Here is a 20805-nt window from a genome sequence, read left to right on the forward strand (position 1 = left end):
GATTCATGGAGTATAAATATGATACAGAACTACAAGTCAAATTAAAGTTAAAGTTAAATGTTCTTTCTATCATTTATCAACCCCATTTTCTAGCTTATGTTTATAGATAATTGTATCTTCAGGCAACATTAGCAATCTGGTAAACAGCAAAAAGTTCTTAATTCTCAGTCATATTAGTTTGTGTGTGTGTGCGAATGTATGCACACACACACATCCAATTGAAAGAAGTATTCTGGGATATATGAGGACTCAGTATTGTTTGTGTCAAGAAAGCCATTGACATGGTTCTTTGTGTTCTACCATTCTTCTCTGATGGGTGCTTTGAATGGTATGCTAGTAATTGGTATAAAGTAGAATTAAATCATAAATATAGCTCTTTGAGTGGTATGGTAGGATTTGGTATATAGTAAAATGAAATCATAAATATAGTTGTCAGGACACTTAAAGGGGCTTATCACAAGACACATTTAATCTGTTGTCTTAAATTTACATTTTCACTGATTTCTAACCCTAGCATAGGAATGGAAGCAATTAATTTTTAAGTTTCTTTTTCAAAAAATATATTTTAATACACAATTTTAACTCTTCCTCAGCTCTTAACATTTTTGCACACGCTGCCTCCCTCCCATGTATTTATCTCTATGTACTCCTTCCCTCTTCCCTCTCTCCTTTTCCTGCTGACTCCCTTAGTCTTTTGATTAAGGGAATTGGTTTGCAAGATAACTGGAATCTGCTGTTATCCCACCTGTATTTGTAATCATGCTCATCACAGTTTTTAATTTGTGCGCCAATTTTGTGCTTAGATCAAGTTTCATAACATGGCAAAATTCTCTTCTATTTAACTTTGTCAGGTAATGAATTGTTACTTATAAGTGAATTTTCCAGGCAACTGAAAGTTATTTGTAAAGCGAATTTTCCAGTTTTTCCTTCAAGTATTACATTTTTAATGTGGTGATAATAGTTGGCTTTTATATACTGCTTTAGGGTATGTGAATCATTTCATAAATATTGTCTTATTTGACTTTCTGGGATTCCAGAGCTAGGAAGTGTCTGAGGGCAGAGGTGAACTCTGGTTTTCCTGATGCTGGTCTAGTATTTTATCTAGTAAGCCAACTCTTCCTTGTCCCTTTTAAATAGATTTTTGTTTGTTTATTTTTGTTGTTGTTTATGTGATTTTACCATGGTGGGGGATTTCCAGAATGGAAACTAGAAGACTTTTAGAAAACTCTTCTATGTTGTATGGTCTCCAAAGAGTTGCATTGGATTCTAAGAGGTTAAGTTATTTGCCCTTAATTACAGAACTTATATCTGGTTTAAAAAAAATAGGACTTGAACTCAGATATTCTTGTCTCCAAAATGGCTTTCCACTCATTCCTCATGCTCCCTCTCAATGAGTGTTTTATTCCCCATAGGAATAAATAATGAGTGAGAAGTAGCCCCTTTTTATCTTTTCTTCAACAAGACATCCCAATAACCAGAAATCACACTGGATGTCTGAGATTTGCTTTGTATATGCCTTATATGAATATGGTCATTTGCATTAGAATGTGAGCTCCTTGAAGATATGGACCTTACTTATATTTTTCATTGATTATCAATGCTTAGTAGTGTGCATATTATATTCAGAGTGCTTAATAACCGCTTGCTGACTGTCAAAGAAGTAGACTATAGCTTAGATTTCATTTCTGCAATCATTATCCACAATATCTCCCAAAGATAGCTGGCAACATTGTACAGTGCAGAGTACTACCTCTGGAGTCAAAAGATCTGAGTTCAAATCCCATTTCTTATGTTTACTGCAAGTCACCTTACCCATTGGGACTCATTATCCCAAACTTTAAAATAAGAGGATATGACTTCTAAGCTCACTTCTAGATCTCTGATTCTATGATCTTTTTCTCTTCCAATTTTCTTATCATCTATGGGCTGGTAAAACCAAAACATCAAGTTTGTTCAAATTATGTGCAAAAGAAGAATTAAAAAATTCTGAGTGACTGTCTTATAAAGTTCATGGATATTAGTGTATAGGGGTCTGATCAGAGCAATAAGAGAAATAAAGATTATTATAGGGCCTCAAAAGCTAAGGTGAAGAGTTAGAATTTAATTCACTAGACAATAGAGAACCATTACAAATTCTTAAACCAGACAATTATATCACATGTATTACCTAAGAAGAAAAAAAAGCTGCCAGGAAGCATCAGTGGCTCTGGTGGATTGGATGGGAAAGTGGAGTGGAAAATGGCATCAGAGAGTCTAGTTAATGCCAAGCCAGGTGTGAGATTGAGAACTTAAATAATAAACGGAAACATAGAAAAGTGGAGGAAAATAGGAGATCACCACTTTTCTCCAGTCCCGTTTCTTGTCTTCCTCATCCACCCATTATGAAAAGTGTTTTCAATTTAGCGAAATAACAAACCAATGAAGGGGGTCAGAGATGGTACATCTAATCACAATAGGAAGAATAATGATAATGAACATTTACTTAGCATTTTAAGCTTTGCAAAGCATTTGACATATATAATTTTTATTTCATATAATCCTCACCAAAAAAAAAAAAAACCCAACCCAATGAGTTAGGTACTACTATTATTCACATTTGAGAGGATTAAAAAACTGAGTATCACAGAACTGGAAAGGTTAGAGACAGGATTTATACCCAAGTTCTTCAAGTTCAGGGTTCTTTAATGATAGGAAGAGTCTCATTTCCACATGCTCATTCTTTTCAATGCTGTTAGCAATAACCACCCTATCCTCATCTTCTTGTGGGAGTGGGAAGAAGCATTAGAAACACCAGGCAGCTTTCTGTCCTTCTCCCTTCTCCCACACCCAAGAGTAACAGCATGGAGCTTCAAGTTGTAGAATAATCTACTGGATTATGATAGTAAGATTCATTCTATGGAAACCTGCCCACACAGCTGCCTGAAGAGACAATGGGTATGACAAAGGTCATGCTAGCAACAACTATTCTAATAGCCCTTTAGAAATCTGTCCACCAACAAAACTTTACTATTCTAGGCGAATTTTTTCTGGTGTAATCTGCTATCACCATGGTAGCATTGACTCAGAAGTTCCATAGCTACAGCTGTATGTCAAAGCACCTTAGTTTAATACTATGACAAAAGTCATGGGAGCAGATTCAAATGAAGGCTTTTGGCTATTCAGCATGATCACCACAAATACATGCTATACTCCTGAAAAGGGATCTTTTTTTAAGGGGAAAAATAGATAGCTCTACACTAAAACATAAATAGAGGAACTTTTATTTTTAAGAAAAATTATAATTTAGATCTCATTAGCTTTATGATGGGTTATTCAATTAATCTGTCTGGATCTAATTGCTCCTCCATAAAAGAATGTGATATATTATCTCTGAACCCTTCCAGCTCTTAAATTCTATGACAAATCCTTGTCCTAGATGAGTGACCATTCTTCTCTCTTTCTTTCTGTATCTTTGTCTCTCTGTGTCTCTCTGTCCTTCCCCCGACTCTGTCTCTCTCTTTCTCTGTTTCTCTGTCTCTCTATCTGTCTCTGTGTGTGTGTGTCTGTCTGTCTGTCTCTTTGTGTTTAACTCCAACTATGAACACACACACACGTTTTGATTAAAGCAAGGCAGGTTTGGCTTGCACTCTGGCCTGAAAACATTTGAATCTATTGACAGAACCAGGCATTATAGAGATGTCTCTGGTTCCTCTGAACAGACCTTTGCCTTCCTCATAGAGGTTTTCTTCTTACCCAGAAGCAAGAGATGTTTCAAAGGTCAAAAGTAAAGCTGGTCCTAGACACTAATGGTACCCTTTTTGTTTGTATTTATCTAAGATCTAAGATCATGTATTTAAAAATGCAAGGGACAGTAGAGATTGGCTAGTCTAAATCACTGATTTGAACAAAGTGATATAGCTAGATGACATGGACTTTTAAAAAGGACAGACAGTGATAGTGCTGAGTTAATAGTCCAAAAGTGCAATTGACTTGACCCTTTTCTGTAATATTGGCACAAGAAAAAGAGGAGAAAGCCAGGCCTTCCTGGAAAAATCATAGGATTTGGAGCTGAAAGGAGACCTTAGAAAGTATCTAATTCAGGATAATTAACATAGCTTTCTTGTTCTGGTCTTTAAAATATTGACAACTGTATTTCAAAATAATTGGTTTAAGGCTTTTTGTGTTTTGTTTTATTTTGTATCTTGGTACTTTATTTTATGCATTTAAAAATATTATTTTGAAAGGGAGTCCATTAGTTTCTTTAGATTGCTAAAGGGGATACATGAGGCAAAAAATTTTAGGAATCCCTAATACAATTCATTTTATAGTTAGGGAAATTAAGACCCCAAGAAATGTGATGTCCCTAAATTTGATCAGCTGGGAAATAAGCAGAGAAGTGGGTAGAATAACAGATCTGAAATTAAGAAGGCTCATATTTCTGAATTTAAATCTGGCCTCAATTCAGATCTACCTTTGTGACTCTGGGAAAGTCACTCCATCCTGCTTGCCTCAGTTTCTTCATCCATAAAGTAATCTGGAGAAGGAAATAGCAAATCACTTCAGTATCTTTGCCAGGAAAACTCCAAATGGGATCAGAAAGAGCTGGATACAATTGAAATGACAGAACAATAAGAAAGTAGGAGCTGACAGTTCTCAAATCTGGGTCCTCTGACTGTAAATTGAATTTTTTCCCTACACCATACTGCTTTCCTTGTACCATGTTGCTCTGATGTTCCCTTCCAGACTCCCAAGAGACGTGTTTCCCTCTTCTTTTGCTTTCATTAGCCTCCCAGCCTTCTCTCCCTGGCTGGTCTGGCTCACCATTCTGCCTTCTCAGGCTGGGCACCAGATGTTCTGAGAAAGAAATCAAATCATGATTCTGTTTTGTACTTCATCTATGACAGACTAAATTGAAATTGAGCTTGTTTAAAAGCAATTATCCTTGTCAGAGGAACAGAATATTAATTTTCTCTAGGAGACAGTTTCAACAAACATTCCCAGAAACTTCAAGGCAAACAGAGGAATAAACAAGTCACAGCTGCTAGAGGAAGTCAAGATGATGCAGTTTGCCTAATCCACTGGAAAGTTTCTCTTTAACAAAACCTATGTGCTCAGGAAAACCGAGTCATAGTAGACAAGGTGATAAGAAATCTTAATCACCTGTGCAGCTGAGTTTTCAAATCATTTGGAAAACTCTGAATGTCGTCCCTTAAGAAAACATATACCTACTGTGTGTAGAGCACTGAGCTTGACACTGGGTGAGATGCAAAATTTAGATAAAATTCTGTTTCCTTCTTCCCTCTTTCCCCTTCTTCCCTCTTCCTTCTTCCTTCTTTCTTCCTTCTTTATAATCATCATCATCTCCTGAAATCTATTTTGATTTAAAGTTTGCAGGATGATATCTACACCTACCAACCTCTACAGAGCAACTGAAGTGATTTTCCTAAAGTTCAGATCTTACAATGTTAATTTCCCACTGGTTTAATGAGTTTGAGGTTCAGAATTAAGTGATTTTTTCACTCAAGATAAGTGTCATGGAATTTGGCATAGTAAGAACATTTATTGTTGTTCAGTCATTTCTATCATGTCTAATTCTTTGTAACCCTTTTTCAGATTTTCTTGGCAAAGATAGAGGTGTTTTGCCATTTTTTTTCTCCAGCTCATTTTACAAATGAAGCTAAGTGACTTTACAAATAGGGTTAAGTGATTTCCCCAACATCACAAAATTAGTGTCCAAGGCCAGATTTGAACTCAGGCTTTCTGATTCTAGACCTGGCATTCTATCCACTGCATCACATTAGCTGCCCTGTAATAGTTGGATAAACTGCAATAAATAAACCTGAGACGCCATTGCCCTGAGAACAAATATAAGCTTCTCTATTTAAACCCCTCACAACTTGCTGATCTCTTTTTCTGGACTTGTTTATTATTCCACTTTATACATGCTATTGTCCAGCTAAACTGACTTTCTTGATGTTCCTCCCACATGATATTCTATCTTCTCTCTATGACTTTGTTAAAATTGTCCTTTATTGCCTGCAGCATGGTTCCTTCCTCCTCATCTCTGCCTCTTCAATTACTAGCAATTTCTTCAGAGGACAGCTTAAGCACCATTTTCTATATGAGATGTTTCCTGATTGCTATAAAAACCAGAACTTCCATTGCCTTATTTCCAAAAAGTTTCCAGATATTTATTTTGGATTTACATGCTCATATGCATATGTACTTATATATGTGCATATATACATGTTTGTGTATATGTGAAAGTGGGTATGTTTATATACAGATAGATAGATAGATAGATAGATAGATAGATAGATAGATAGATAGTCCCTCCAAAAGAATGTAAGCTCCTTGAGGGCAGGAGTTTTTTCATTTTTATCTTTATATCCTCAACATCTCACACAGTGCCTGACACATAGTAGGTACTTAATAAATGACAGTTGACTTAGTAGTCTCACTTGACAAATTTCTTTGAGTATGAAGGACAATAAACATTTCATCTGATCCTCACAATAACCTTTTAAGAGAGAAATTAGAGCTATCACTGATTCTAGTATTGGAAGAATTGGGTTCAAATCCCACCTGTGATACTTAATGTTTGATCTCGGGCAAGAAAAGCATTGAAATGGGTTTCTTGGCTTCTTTAACTGTAAAATAGGATGGCATTCTGGAGAGCAATTTGGAGCTATGCCCAAAGAGGCTATAAAACTGTACATGTCCTTTGATCCAGCATTGTTTCTACTGGGTCTGTATTCCAAAGAGATCATAAAGAAGGCAAAGGGACCCACATATGCAAAAATACTTGTGGCAGCCCTTTTCATAATGGCTGGAAACTGGAAACTGAGTTGATGCCCGTTAGTAGGGGAATGGCTGAATAAGTTATGGTATATGAATGTTATTAAATATTATCATTCTGTAAGAAATAATCAGCAGGATGGTTTCAGAAAGGCCTGGAGAGACTTACATGAACTGATGCTAAGTGAAGTGAGCAGAACCAGGAGAACATTGTACACAGGAATAACAAGACTACATGATGATCATTTCTGATGGACAAGGCTCTTTTCAACAATGAGGTGATTCAGGCCAATTCCAAAAGACTTTTGATGGAGACATCTGCATCCAGAGAGAGAAGTGTGGAGACTGAATATGAAACACAACATAGTATTTTCACCATTTTGTTGTTGTTTACTTGCTTTTTAAAATTTTTTCTCTTTTTTTGATATTGTGTAGCATGCTAAATGCAGAAATATATTTAAAAGAATTGCACATGTTTAACTATGTTGGATTGTTTACTGTCTTAGGGGAGGAGATGAGGGTAAAGGGAGAGAGAAAATTTTGGAACACAAAGTTTTGCAAGGGTGAGTGTTGAAAATTATCTTTGCATATATTTTGAAAATAAAAAGCTGTTATTTTTAAAATAGAAATCCTGAGAGACAAATAAAAGAAATCAAAAGAAAAAATAAAGGGATTGGATCAGTTCTAGATCTATGATGATACTATGGTCCACAACTTATTTGTATCTCTATTTTATAGAAATGTTGAGTTCAGGAAGTTAAGTGATTTTTCCACTGGACACATAACTAGGAGATATTGTGGAACTCGGAGTCATAGTGGGATAAGGTACAAATACAGATAACTATAACACATAGTATCATACAAGTGCATTAGACAATTGCAAAATAGGGTGTTCTTCATGAGATCTGAGAGGAAGGCCCCATATTCTAATGATACCTTACAATTTATATTAGTGCGTTATGCTTTTATCGCACTTTTGATGTCTGGTTTTTTCACTTGATCCTTATAATGATCTTGTGAGGTTGGCAGGGAAAGCATTATAATAGACATTTAACAGAAGCAAAAACTGAGGCACAGATGGGGTTCATGAAGATTGACTGAAATGACTAAACAACAAAAGCAATAAAGATCATTTAGTTTTCCTACAACTCAAAGTCTAGAACGGAAATAAAAACTATGGCCATTTTCTAATTAATTCATGGCAGGCAAATTTGTGAAACAATAGTCAGATGTTCAGTGAGGTAAATCAAAATATGCTCCTGCTTAACAGCTTAAAAAAATTTCTTCACCAAGATTTATATAAACTGATACTGAATGAAGTGAGCCAAATCAAGAGAATGTTGTACACAGTAATGGTAATGAGTGATGATCAACTTTGAAAGACAGCTCTTTTAATCAATACAATGAGCTAACATGACTGCAAAAGGCTCATGGTGGAAAATGCTGTCTATATACAGAGAAAGAACTATAGAGTTTGAATGCAAATCTAAGTATACTATTTTCACTCTTTTATTGTTTTGTTGTAGTTTTACGCTTTTGTTTTGTTTCTTTTTTCACAACATGACTAATGTGGAAATATATTTACATGATTTCACATGAATAATTTTATCAGATTGCTTGCTGTTTTGGGGAGGAAGGATGCAAGGAAGAAAAAAATTGGAACTCAAAATCTTATAAAAATAAATGTTGAAAACTCTCTTTACATGTAACTGAAAAAAAATAGTTTCACAAAAAAAAAAGTTTCTTCAACTTATCAGGTTTAATATCTCTGTTTTTACCTGCATAGCCTTCTCCATTTTCACTATTTCTTATTCTCTCCTTGCTTTCACAAATTAGCTTATTCCCTCCAAAACACTTTCGCCATTGCTTTGTGATGTATTTTCCTGGACATTTTCTGATGCCTAGGAAAGGTATGCCTTACTTTAGGATAAATTGAAATGGGGACCATTGATTCACAGATAAGGATCACTGACTACTACATATTGACTTAGTTTTAAAATATATTATGTTTTACTATATTTTTATTTATTTTGTTAAATATCTCCTAGTTACATTTTAATTGGATTCAGCTTTTACTCAAGAGTGTTGTGGTGTTTGATAATCTCTTCTTGGAAACAATAGACGTGCTCCTAAAAGTATATGGTTGGATTAAATTTTGGTAGATTGTATCACTTGAATGCATTAGCATTCACTGTTCAAAAGAAACAGGAAGTCTAATGTTTTACAAAGCCAAGAATATCTTGGAAAATGCATGCTAGCTCTTCATTTACATTTTTTCTAAGACAAGATCTTCATATATTGGAATTTTTAGAAATCTGGCAGCACCTGAGTTTTAATGAAACTTGATTTGGATGATAAGATATGTGTGGAAAGGTAATTAATTAACCAAGCCTTTGCCTTTGGTATTAAGGGAGGTTCTCTGTGTGTAAAACTCTTAATTTTAGATTTCACTCTGAGAAAAATCATGGGTGACACTCTGACATATTGACGTGAAAGTTAATGGTATGCAGTGTGGTGTGGATCTTTTTTGTTCCAAGGTGCACAAGAGACAAATTCAGATGAATATTGGCAAGAGCTTCACCATATTGCAGTGTTCGAGGTCTGTGCAATAGGACAATGTTATTGGCAAAAAAATGTTATGATCATATGCATGGCAGGTCATTCCTCTAATAAAGTGCCTTGTTCAATATATAACACAGATTTGTCTGATATAGAGACCCTATTATTCCAGAAACATGCAAAAACAAGGATCTATTAAAGAATAATGTCAGAGAATAGAACACAAGGGTGTGAGAATTTTTAAGGGAATTCTGTTTTTCTTAATCTTTTGGAAGACTGAATACAAACCTAGCTAAGGAATTACTTCTTGCCTGTGTCTGTGTGCTAATTGTTCTAAAGGCATTTAGATTTGATGGTTTCATTTTCTCATGCTACTGTGCACTTATACAGAGACTTTGGGGGCATGTCAGATAAATTGCTTATATCAATTAAAATAATATTTCCCAAATGAAATGACTGATCATATCTGCTATCATTTTTGTTAGGTCAATATTCCTTCATTACCCTACTCCTTTGGGATTTTTTTCTCAGTCTTTCTTTTTTCCCTTTTTCTTGTTTCAAACTTAAAAACACAAAAGTTTAGCACTAGAAATTTGAAAATACAAATATTGGAGGAAACATTATAACTAGAAAGTTCCCCAGAATTCTAGTTCTTTTGTATTTATTAATTTTTTTTCAAATAACAAACATTTATTTTATTTTCTTCTTTCCTTCCCCTATGGAGGGGGGGAGAAAAACAAAACCCTCATGTCAAATATGCATAATCAAGCTGAATTAATTATGAATAGATTGCTCAGTCTTTATAAATCTGAGAGAAATGGGAATATTTGTTTCTGTAGAAATATTCTATAGTCTAGATGAACATCTAGAATGAGTCTGCATGTTTTACTGAAAATCAAAGAACACTGATTTAGTATTTGAAGCGGGCATTCATTAATTTTTTTTTTCATTTTTGCTTTTTTGAGATTTTCATTCCCCTGGAATTTTGCTATATTTCTCTTCTAAGGTCCTCCTATCTCTCTATTCGTTTCTGTTTGAGCCAAAAGACCCTTCCTTGTATCTGAGACAGGAAGTTGGGCCAGTCATCTAGTGAGCAATGAATTTTTGTTTCATATATACTCCTCTTTACTTTCCCTTTAAAAAATCCTTTTAGGAAAATTCAGATGGGGAACACTTGTTTTTAAATTTTGATTCCTCATTTTTGATCCTCTGGATTTTTTTTTAAAGTGTTTTCTACTTTTATATTTCTTTTCCAACAAAAATATATCTTGTGGTATTTCCTCAGGAAATGTCTACTCTAAAAATAGCACTGTTAAAATCATAGTATAATTTTGGGAGAACAGCATTCCCTCATTACAGAGGGAAAAAAAACCTACCGCAACAAATTGCTATGAGAAGAATTATGTGACCTTAATGAACTATGCCTCCTGTCTAACTCAGAAATAATGTTATTTTTGAGAGGGGAAAAATCAGTCACTAGTGCAACTGAAATCCATCTGCTATCCATAAAATTGTTTCCCATGCTACCTAAAAACTAGGTAGCTCTTCCTCAGCAGTATTAAGAAAATGAATTCATAAATCCTAGAACTTTCTCCAGAAGACTTTAGAGATCATCTAATCTAAACTCCTAATTTTAGAAAAGAATAAACTTACTAGTTGTGTGACTCTGGGCAAGTCAATTAATCCTTTTTGCCCCTATTTCCTTACCTGTAGAAATAAGCAGGAGAAGGAAATGACAAGCCATTGTAGGGTCTTTCCAAGAAAACCTCAAAATATGCCTGTCAGACATGACTGAAATGACCGAACAACCACAAAATATAGTAATTATCTGGAAATCACACAGCTTGTAAATGGCAGAACCAGAATTAAATTCTAGCAGTCCTAATTCTGATTTTGGAGCCTTTCCATTATGCTACACTGCCTCCATATTGCATCCTAGTGAATAGAGGATTGACCTAGAAATCAGAAAGTCTTGGGTTAAATCCCACTTCTGAGACTTGCTGATTGTGGGAACTTACACAGTGTGGGTAAGTCTCTTAACTTCTTAGTGTCCCAAGAAACACTCTAAGGCAATAAGTTGCAAAACTGGTATTAATATGCCATAGCAGAGGAAGTTGCTTAAGAGGGCATTTTTTTATACAAAAGAAAACATAGGTACAATCCTCACAGACATACCCTAAAAATAATAAAAGTAGTTTTCTAATATCAGTGAATGAATGAATGAAAATTAAACAAATATATTCTAGCTCATCTGCAACAGAGTAAATTGTGAAAACATAGGCAGGAGCTAAATGGTTAAACAGGGAAGTGTAATCAGTGTACAGATGCATAAACAACATCTTTATTCCTCTACTTGGGAACTGAATAAACATTTAATGAACAAATACAAACTAATGAAATCTTTGTTACAATTATGTTGTTATAGTGGCATTAGATATTTTGTAAAGGTTTCCATGAATATTGAATTTCATTTTGGCATTTAAATTCTACTTCTCAGAGAGAAAGCGTCCTATTATGATGTATTTCTGAGTGATTGACAACTGGTTTTTAGTATAACACTGATGAATCTAGGAATGATAAAACCATTTAACATACTTCAGTATTATAAGAATTCTCTACAGGGTAAAAACCCAACATTGCTCGGGTAGCCTGGAAGACAGGCTTTTCCAATAGCAGTATTATTAAGGGGTTCCTTGTGCCTTGTCAAAACTATATATTTGAATGTCCCTAATGATTATTTTTTTCCCCACAGGACTCTGAATCCCTTGACACCTACATTCAGAACACACTCTCTGCGCTGTATCCTCCCTTTGAGGCAACAGCTGCCACTGTCCTGTGGCAGCTTTTCACTATTGTTGAAAAGCTGTATGGAGGAGATGGTCTGCGTTGCCTGATTGATTTCCTTGTTCCTGCCAAGAGGATCTTACAGTGTATTCAGCAAGAAACCTGTGTAAGTTTAGCTCCTTTGGCCAAAACAGGCTTTTTATGTTCCTGACTGGGAGAAAAGAGATAAGAGAGAATAGAATCTCTTAACTGGAGAATTTCTGAGCCAAGCAAAACGAATTTTGGATAAGGGAAGAGTACAAATGTTAGGCATCTGATGATAGTGACAATAGACAGTTTCTAACCTTTTAAAACTGGGCCAGAAATAAGAGTTGACATATAATGTTTAAACATTTGCTGCTTCCTAAACGTTGCTAAGGAAAACCATAGAGGATGTGAAAAAAAAAGAGAATGTTTCTCTAAAGAAACATCCCCAAGGAGATAGGAAGAAAAACCATCTCCCAAAGCCATGTCCTATAACTAGGACAGAGTCATTTCCCAGGGTTACCATTCTGGTGCAGAAATGACTCGCTTCTAGATGTAGAACATGACAAAGTGGTCCATTCCACTTGAGTACACTTGTAATCATTAAGGAGTATCTTTTTCTTCCCTTAAAGCTTAAATCTGTCTCTTTATAACTTTGTCTTTTCCTCTAATTTCTGTTTTTGGAGACCTGAAAAAAGTCTTCTAATTGAGATCCTTCAAACACTCAAAAACTGTTGTTTTCTTCCCTAAGTCTTTTCTTTTACAGGTGAAACATTCTCATTTTCTTCAATTGGCCTTTCTTCAATATGAAGAGGTTTCCAGTCCTTCGTTTTTCTCTGCGTATAATCCATTTTGTTAATGTCCTTTCTAATATAAAGTACCTAGAATTCAACGTTGTATTCCAGTTGAGGTAGAACCAGGTACAAGGCAGAATGTTGTTTCTCTTGTTCTGGACACTGCTCATCCTCAGATTTCTTTAGGTTTTTTGGCTGCCCTCATTTATGAAAGCAATTAATAAGCATTTAGTAAGTTTTACTATGTGCCAGGTGCCACACTAAGCATGGGAGATACAAAGAAAAAGAAAAACTAGTCCCTGCCCTCAAGGGACTTACTTTTTTAATGGGGAGACAGCATGGACATAAGTATGTATATAGAAGATATTAAGTGTGTATGTTAATATCACAGTCATGCCCGACTTCTCATGATCTCATTTGAGGTTTTCTTGGCAAAGAAACCTGAGTGGCTTGCCATTTGCTTCTCCAGTTCATTTTATAGATGAGGAAACTGAGGCAACAGGATTAAGGGACTTTCTCAGGATCAGACAGATAGTGAGGCCAGATTTGAATTCAGGAAGATAAATTTTCCTGCTCCAGGTTGGCACTCTATTCATTGTACCACCTACTTGCCCATATATAGAAGTTATATGCAAAGTAAATGGGAGATAATTTGAAAGGAAAAAAGAGGAGCAGTTGCGGGGTACAGCTGGGAAAGGCCTCCTGCAGAATGGGCTGAAACTGTGACTTGAAGAAAGCCAGAGAGACCAATAATCAGAAGTTAGGAAGGAAATCATCCCAAGATGGGAAACAGCCACAGCAAAGGCATGGAAGCTGGAGATGGAACGTCATGTCAGAGGAATAACAAATAGGATTGTAGTGTTGTACCATCAAGTTTGTGAAGGGGATTAAAGTATAAGATTAGAACAATGGAAAGGTGACAGGTTATGAAAAGCTAAAAGCACCCAAAAGAGTAGTTTGTATTTTATCCTATAGATAAGATTCCTTCTTAAGAGTTTATTTTGGGGGTGCAAGGTTGACTTGATCAGACTTATTCTTAAGGAAAACCACTTGGTAGCTGGGATGGATGTCGTGATTCAAGGCTATTTTAATAGTATGGGATGGAAAATATCATCCATATCCAGAGAGAGAACTATGGAGACTGAATGTAGATTGAAGCATAGTGTTTTCACCTTTTTGTTGTTTGTTTTCTTCCTTGTTGTTTTTTTTCCCTTTTGATTTGATTTTTCTTGCACAGTGTGACAAATATGGAAATATATTTAAAAGAATTGCACATATTTAACCTATATCAGATTGCTTGCTGTTTTGGGGAGGGAAGGGAAGAGGAAGAAAAATTTAGAATATAAAGTTTTACAAAAATGAATGTTGAAAACAATATTTACATGTATTTGGAAAAATAAGATGAACTGGAGTGCAGAGATACTTGAGATAGGAAGCCTAATGAGAAAGCTTTTGTAATAATTCAGGCAAGAGATGGTGAGGATCTGAATTACCATGGTACCTAGGGGAGTGGAGAGAAGGAGTCATATGGAGAAAGGATGGAGAGAAAAATTGGCAAGATTTGGCAACTGACTGGATATGGGGGAAGGGTGAATAAGGGTAAAGAACTCAAGGTGACAATCAAGTTGTGAATCTAAGTGGCTGAGAAAATGGTGGGAACAATAATAAAGAAGTTGAGAAGAGGGAAGACTTGGGAGGAAATATAATGAATTTTATTTTGGACATGTTGAGTTCAAGATGCCTATGGAGATGTCCAATAAGTAATTAACCTTATGTAACCATAGCTCAGGAGAGATATTGGGATTGATGACAAAGATATAGAAATAATTTTCATAAAAATGATATTTGAACTCAAGGGAGTTGATAGTGCCATCAAGCAAGAAGTGTTAAGAGAGAAAAGAGAAGAGGGCCTAGAACAGAGGTTTGGTGAACCACCACAATTAATGGACATGAGATGGACATAAAATTTAATGGAGTCTAAAAAGAAACATTACAAAAAGAAAAACCAAGAGAGGGTGGGGTCATGAAACTCCAAAGAGGAGGAATTTGCAAGAAAAAGTGGCTGACATTGCCCAGTGATACAGAGAAGTCCAAAAAGACTAAGAAAAGAACATTAGATTTGACAGTTTAAAGCAAATATTGATAACTTTGATGTGAGGAGTTTCAATTGAATCATCAAGTTGAAAACTAGATTGCAAAAGGCTTCAATGAGGAGAGGAAGTATTAGCACTGAATACAAATGGCTAAACACAACATTCTTAATTCATACTGGGTTTGTTCTCCACTCAGATAACCAATTCTTTTACTATCCTAAGATCTGAACTTGTTGAAGGCATAATTTCTTACTATTCTTTCACTTTATATTGAGTTTCTTCTCTCTGTTAACCATTTTTATTATTTCCTTCCCAATCCTGAGTTCTATTTTGTGTAGAAAACAAAAAGAAAATAGTTTGTGTTGCCATCCATTCATTGTTCAATTAATGAATTCAATTTGCTTCTCATTATGCTTTAATTATAGGTTATTTTTGAGACAGTTATAGCTTCTCTGGTTTTCTTTGCTCTTCTTCTTGTCTCAACTATCTTGCCTTTCCCTACCATATAGCTCTAAAAGCCATTTTTGCTATCCTTAGTGATCATTGCTAGCCTTAGCTTGTTCTGAGCTTTAGCATTCCTGACACTATTATTACAGTATAGATCATGAAAACATCTCTGGGCACAAAAGTAGCTACTTATTCTTCTCCTATCCACCTGTGATCATCTTATCCACTGAAATGATCACACATCCAATCTTAGCACAAAGTAAAACATAATCACAGGGGCATAAAATGTGATAATGGGAGGCAACCATGGAATCATCTAGTCCAGTGAAATTTGTCAAATGAGAAAATTATAACCCAAAGAAGTACAATCAAAGCATAGAAAAATTGGATACAAGGTCAGGGATAGTGAGTGCATTTGGAATAAATATCTTAAATTCTGCTACCTCTGTCTCCTTCCTCCCTTTCATGCTCCTTCTCTCTTTCCTGACCCAAACTTTGCTTCTAAACATGCTTCCATGCCCTTTCAAATTCTTAGTCTCATATTCTTAGTCTTTATTTTGGGGTACCTTGGGTAAAGGTCATAATGAGTTCCCTATATGTAAATCCAATTCTCCCTGGCTCTTCTGGGAGATTCTTATTGGGAAGCAGGAAAAAAGGAAGTGAATCATTCCCTGATCTAATCATCACAACCAATTTACTGGAGCAAATCCAGTGTATACAAGTTTTACTTAATAGATTTCTTATGTGTTTAGTTCACTTCTTGTAATTTTTTTTTTTTTATTACAGAGTATTTTGAGGTAGAGATAAAGCAGCACAGTAGCTAAGTTATGTGTTTATTGGCATGGGGTAGTGGGAAGTTTATGCATAGTTCTCAAACAATGTTTTTATTACATATCGGCCTATCTTGTTGCTCCATTTGTATTTAATTATGTAATTTTATTACCAGTGAACTACTTTTACTCATTAAATTTTTTCACAATCAATATTTAGTGAGTTAGCTAGAAGAAAATCAACTTTGACTTAGTTTTGTCTTTTAGGGAAAATGGGTCATCCTACCCAGGGAAATTTTCTTTATTTTTAGTGTGTGTGTGTGTGTGTGTATGTGTGTATATATATATATATATATATATATATATGTATATATATACATATATATATATATAAAAAATCAATCAAAGATCAGGAAAGGAACTGATGTAAAAAAGAAGAAAAAGTAGAGCAACATATCACATTTTCCCATAAAAGTTTAAAACTATTCTCTTATGAGCTTTATTTAAAAAGGACTCATGAATATAATTTGATGGATATAAAAAGGACTCATAGATATGTAGTCACAGTTAAACTTTTCACTTTGAAATTTTTCTACTGGAAATAATAGCCCAGCCAGCTTTTTCTTCTCTTTTGGTACATCCTTTCTCCCCTCCTGTTTCAAAAATTGACTTCCTCTAAAAGTGTTTATGTGAGTGACTCTTTTTACTTCCTAAAGTCCTGTACACCAGAGATTCTTAAACTGGAATCTATAAATTGTTTAAAATATATATTGTGAACCATATTTCAATACAACTGGTTTCTTTTGTAATCCTGGATATTTTATTTTATGTCTTTTTGATTTGAAAATGGATTCCTTTGTTTTACCAGGCTGCCATGAGAATCCATGACACAAAAAAGATTAAGAACTCCAGTTGTAAAGGTATTCCAATAAGCTAAATTCACACAAAGGTAACGTAGGAAGTGACTCCGAAAAATAAAAGACTGCATTGGTAGGCCCTACCTTTTGTACTTATGTGACCCCAATTTCCTTTTCTCTTTAGTAAATGATCTTCATGGCTTATTGATGATATTAAAAGTTGAGATACTTACTAGCTGTTTAAGCCTGGGCAGATCAATTAAGTTCTTTTGTAGATTTCTCATATATAAAAATGAGTATAATAATAACTCTCACTCCAGGGTTATTGTGAGGATTAAATTAGATAACATTTGCATTATTTTTATGATTGATGTTATTTTTATTAATAACTATTATGTTTACTGGCAGTTAATAAAGTGAATAAATATTGCTTAATTTTTTATTGTTAATTAACTTATCTGGAGACCAGAGTTCTGATTATGAACCACTCCATATTTTGCAAAGTTGGTCCTAGGACAATAAATACAGTATAATAAATATGATGTAATAAATATAACAATGATATAATATATGATGTATAATGATACAGTAGTGTAATAATAACAAATATTGATATAATAAACATATGAGACTTTTCAGCTTGGTGTAGGCCATGTTAGAGTTTGTATTTGACTTGCATAGTCATCTGAGAATAGTCACTTCTATGATGCCATCAGAGCAGGAATTGAGTATAATAGACTACATATACATTGAATATATATATGTACATGTATATTATATATATATACAATTTAATTTAATAAATGGTTAGTAAGATGCTCATGTACCACCAGTATATACTCACCTGTGCAAAAGCATAGTGAGTACTTGAGAGTAATAAGAAGAAGGTTATTATAATTATGTTATATATATAATAATATGGCATTCTCATCCAAACTTTTCCCTTCTGTCAGCTCCCCCTTTCCTGCCCCAACCTTCTCTTGCTAACCCTCTCTACACAGAGTAGAAATATTTTAAATTGTTGTTTTTGTTCTTTCACACTCTCTTTACACACTGAGTAAGACTTGAATATTTTGGAAGGTTTTGTTCTAAACTTCTGCCTTGAGAAAGAGACAACATGGCCTAATAGAAAAAATCCTAAACTGGATTTTGGTCCCAGCCCTACTGTGAGAACTAGGTGATGCACTGGACAGATTGCCAAGCCTGGAGTCAGGAAGATTTATCTCCTTAAGTTCAAATCTGATCCCATTTACTCTCTGATCCTGAACAAATCCCTTAATCCCATTTGTCTCAGTTTCCTTGACTGTAAAATTTAGTTGGAAAAGGAAATGGCAAGCTACTGCAGGATCTTTCCCCAGAAAACCCTAAAAGAGTTCGTGAAGAGTCATACACAAGAGAAACAATTCAGCCAAAACCATTGCTGCTAAATATTTGCTAATCACTTATATAAACGGATGCTAAGTGAAGTAAGCAGAACCAAGAGAACGTTGTACACAGCAACAAGAAGATTATGTGATAATCAACTATGATAGACTTGGCGAATTGATAGTTCAATTCCAATAGACTTATGATGGAGAGACTCATCTGCATCCAGAACGAGAATTATGGGGACTAAATGTGGATTACAACATAGTATTTTTGATCTGATCTTTCTTGTTCAGCATAACTGTGGAAATATGTAAAGAAGAATTGCATATGTTTAACATGTATTGGATTACTTTCTGTCTAGGAGAGGGAAGTGAAGGGAAGGAGAAAAATTTGTAACAAAGTTTTGCAAGGGTGAATGTTGAAAATTATCTTTGCATGAATTTTGAAAATAAAAAGCTATTACACCCAGGGAAAGAACTCTGGGAGATGACTATGAACCGCTATATAGAATTCCCAATCCCTGTATTTTTGTCTGCCTGCATTTTTTATTTCCTTCACAGGCTATTTATATTTTGACGTATTTAACATGTATTGGTCAACTTGCCATCTGGGGGGGAGGGAGGGAAGGAGGAAAAAAGTTGGAACAAAAGGATTTGCAACTGTCAATGCTGAAAAATTACCTATGCATATATTGTGTAAATAAAAAGCTATAATCAAAAAAAAAAGAAAAGAAAAAGCTATTATTTAAAAAAAGAAAAAAATTATTCATCTTCCAATAAGTCACTTAACCTTAGGAGAACTTAGTTTCTTTGTGAAATAAGAAGATTGGATTAGGGGAATACTAAGGTTCTTTTCATCTCCAAATTTATAATTTTAGATTGAAAATAAATTCTGCATTGACTCCTTCCAATCTCTTTTAGCCAAGCTTTCCTTTATCAAGATAAATGGAGAGGAAGCCAATCTTAATTGGTGAAAGCTTGAATTGTAGAACTTTTTTTTGGGGGGGGGGCAATTGGGATTAAGTGACTTGTTCAGGATCTCATAGCTACTAATAGGATCTAAGGTCAAATTTGAACTCGGATCCTCCTCACTTCAAAATCAATGTTCTATCTACTATGCTCTTTGAATATTTTTAATGCCAATTTAAAAAAATACTAATTGCTTTATATGTCATAACAATATCCAGTAATTTTGAACAGTAATAATGACTTGGAAGTCTAGTTAATATTATATGTAAATCAAAATACAATATCAACCTTGAGGAATAAAAGACTTAAGTCAGTTTGAAAAGACAAAATTTTAGGGCAACTGGGTAGTGCAGTGGATAGAACACCAGTTCTGAAGTCAGGAGGACCTGAGTTCAAATCTGACTTCAGATACTTAACACTTCCTAGCTATGTGACCCTGGGCAAGTCACTTAACCTCCCCCCCCCCCAAAAAAAAAAGAAAAGGAGAAAGAAAAGACACAATTGTATTTTTCAGCTTAAGTATTCTTTAGGGGAAAATGCCCACGACGTAGAATCGGGATATCTGAGTTCAAATCCTACTCATACCATCAAGGAATTGCTTCTCTAGGTCTCCATTCCATAATATTTAGAGATATAAGCAATCTTGAATATCATTTAGTTATCCATTCTTCTCATTTTACAGATGAAGAAACTTAGTTCTGAATTAGAGAAGAATCTCACCATTGTTAAATCAGACCATCTATTCATAGAATTATAGAGTTAAAGTTAAAAAGGGACCTTGGAGACCAACTAGTTCAATCCCTGCATTTTAGAGATGGATTCTATGATGCTATGGAAAAAGGAAATGAATTATTCAGAGTCACAAAGCTACTTAACAGCAGGATTGAGATTAGAACACAGGGCTTCAGAATTTTTGGTCATTTATTTTGTTCCAAGAAAAGAAATTTTTTCAACAAAGGAAAATCAGGCAAAAACCTGTCTTTCAAGATCATTATATAGAACCTACAGCCCTCCTCTGTCTCCCCCAGCTTGCTAAAATTCAGATTATCATGTCATATGGTAAATAATTGAATGTCTGTCATGTTTCATCTCTGAGATCCAGTTTCCCCATTTCTCAGACTACATATGGTTCAGAAAGAAAATGAAGGCTTCTGAGTCTAGGGTAGAAAAAAACCCATAATAAATATTGAAAACTATCTTTGCATGTACTTTGAAAAATAAAAATCTATTATAATTTTTTAAATAGCAAAGAAAAAAAAGGAAATGACCCATATCTAATGAGAAAGGTTCCCTAACCCAAAGAAGGTATACAAGACAGGAAGAAAAACTCATTTGTAGATAGGAATGATTAAGGCTACATGGAT

At 34.6% G+C, this 20805-nt stretch overlaps 1 protein-coding gene across 4 annotated transcripts in view; it reads left to right on the forward strand.

The window, feature by feature from the left end:
- The window catches only part of PLEKHG4B (pleckstrin homology and RhoGEF domain containing G4B), a 199842-nt gene that overhangs the window by 51683 nt on the left and 127354 nt on the right, over positions 1 to 20805 (forward strand). For all 4 annotated transcript variants that reach the window (XM_031946067.1, XM_031946065.1, XM_031946066.1 and 1 more), the window contains exon 2: positions 12089 to 12286. In XM_031946067.1, the coding sequence (XP_031801927.1) occupies positions 12089 to 12286 (198 nt within the window). The remainder of the gene's footprint in view (positions 1 to 12088; positions 12287 to 20805) is intronic.

The sequence above is a fragment of the Sarcophilus harrisii genome, chromosome 1, assembly GCF_902635505.1.
Source record: "Sarcophilus harrisii chromosome 1, mSarHar1.11, whole genome shotgun sequence".
Taxonomy (NCBI): domain Eukaryota; kingdom Metazoa; phylum Chordata; class Mammalia; order Dasyuromorphia; family Dasyuridae; genus Sarcophilus; species Sarcophilus harrisii.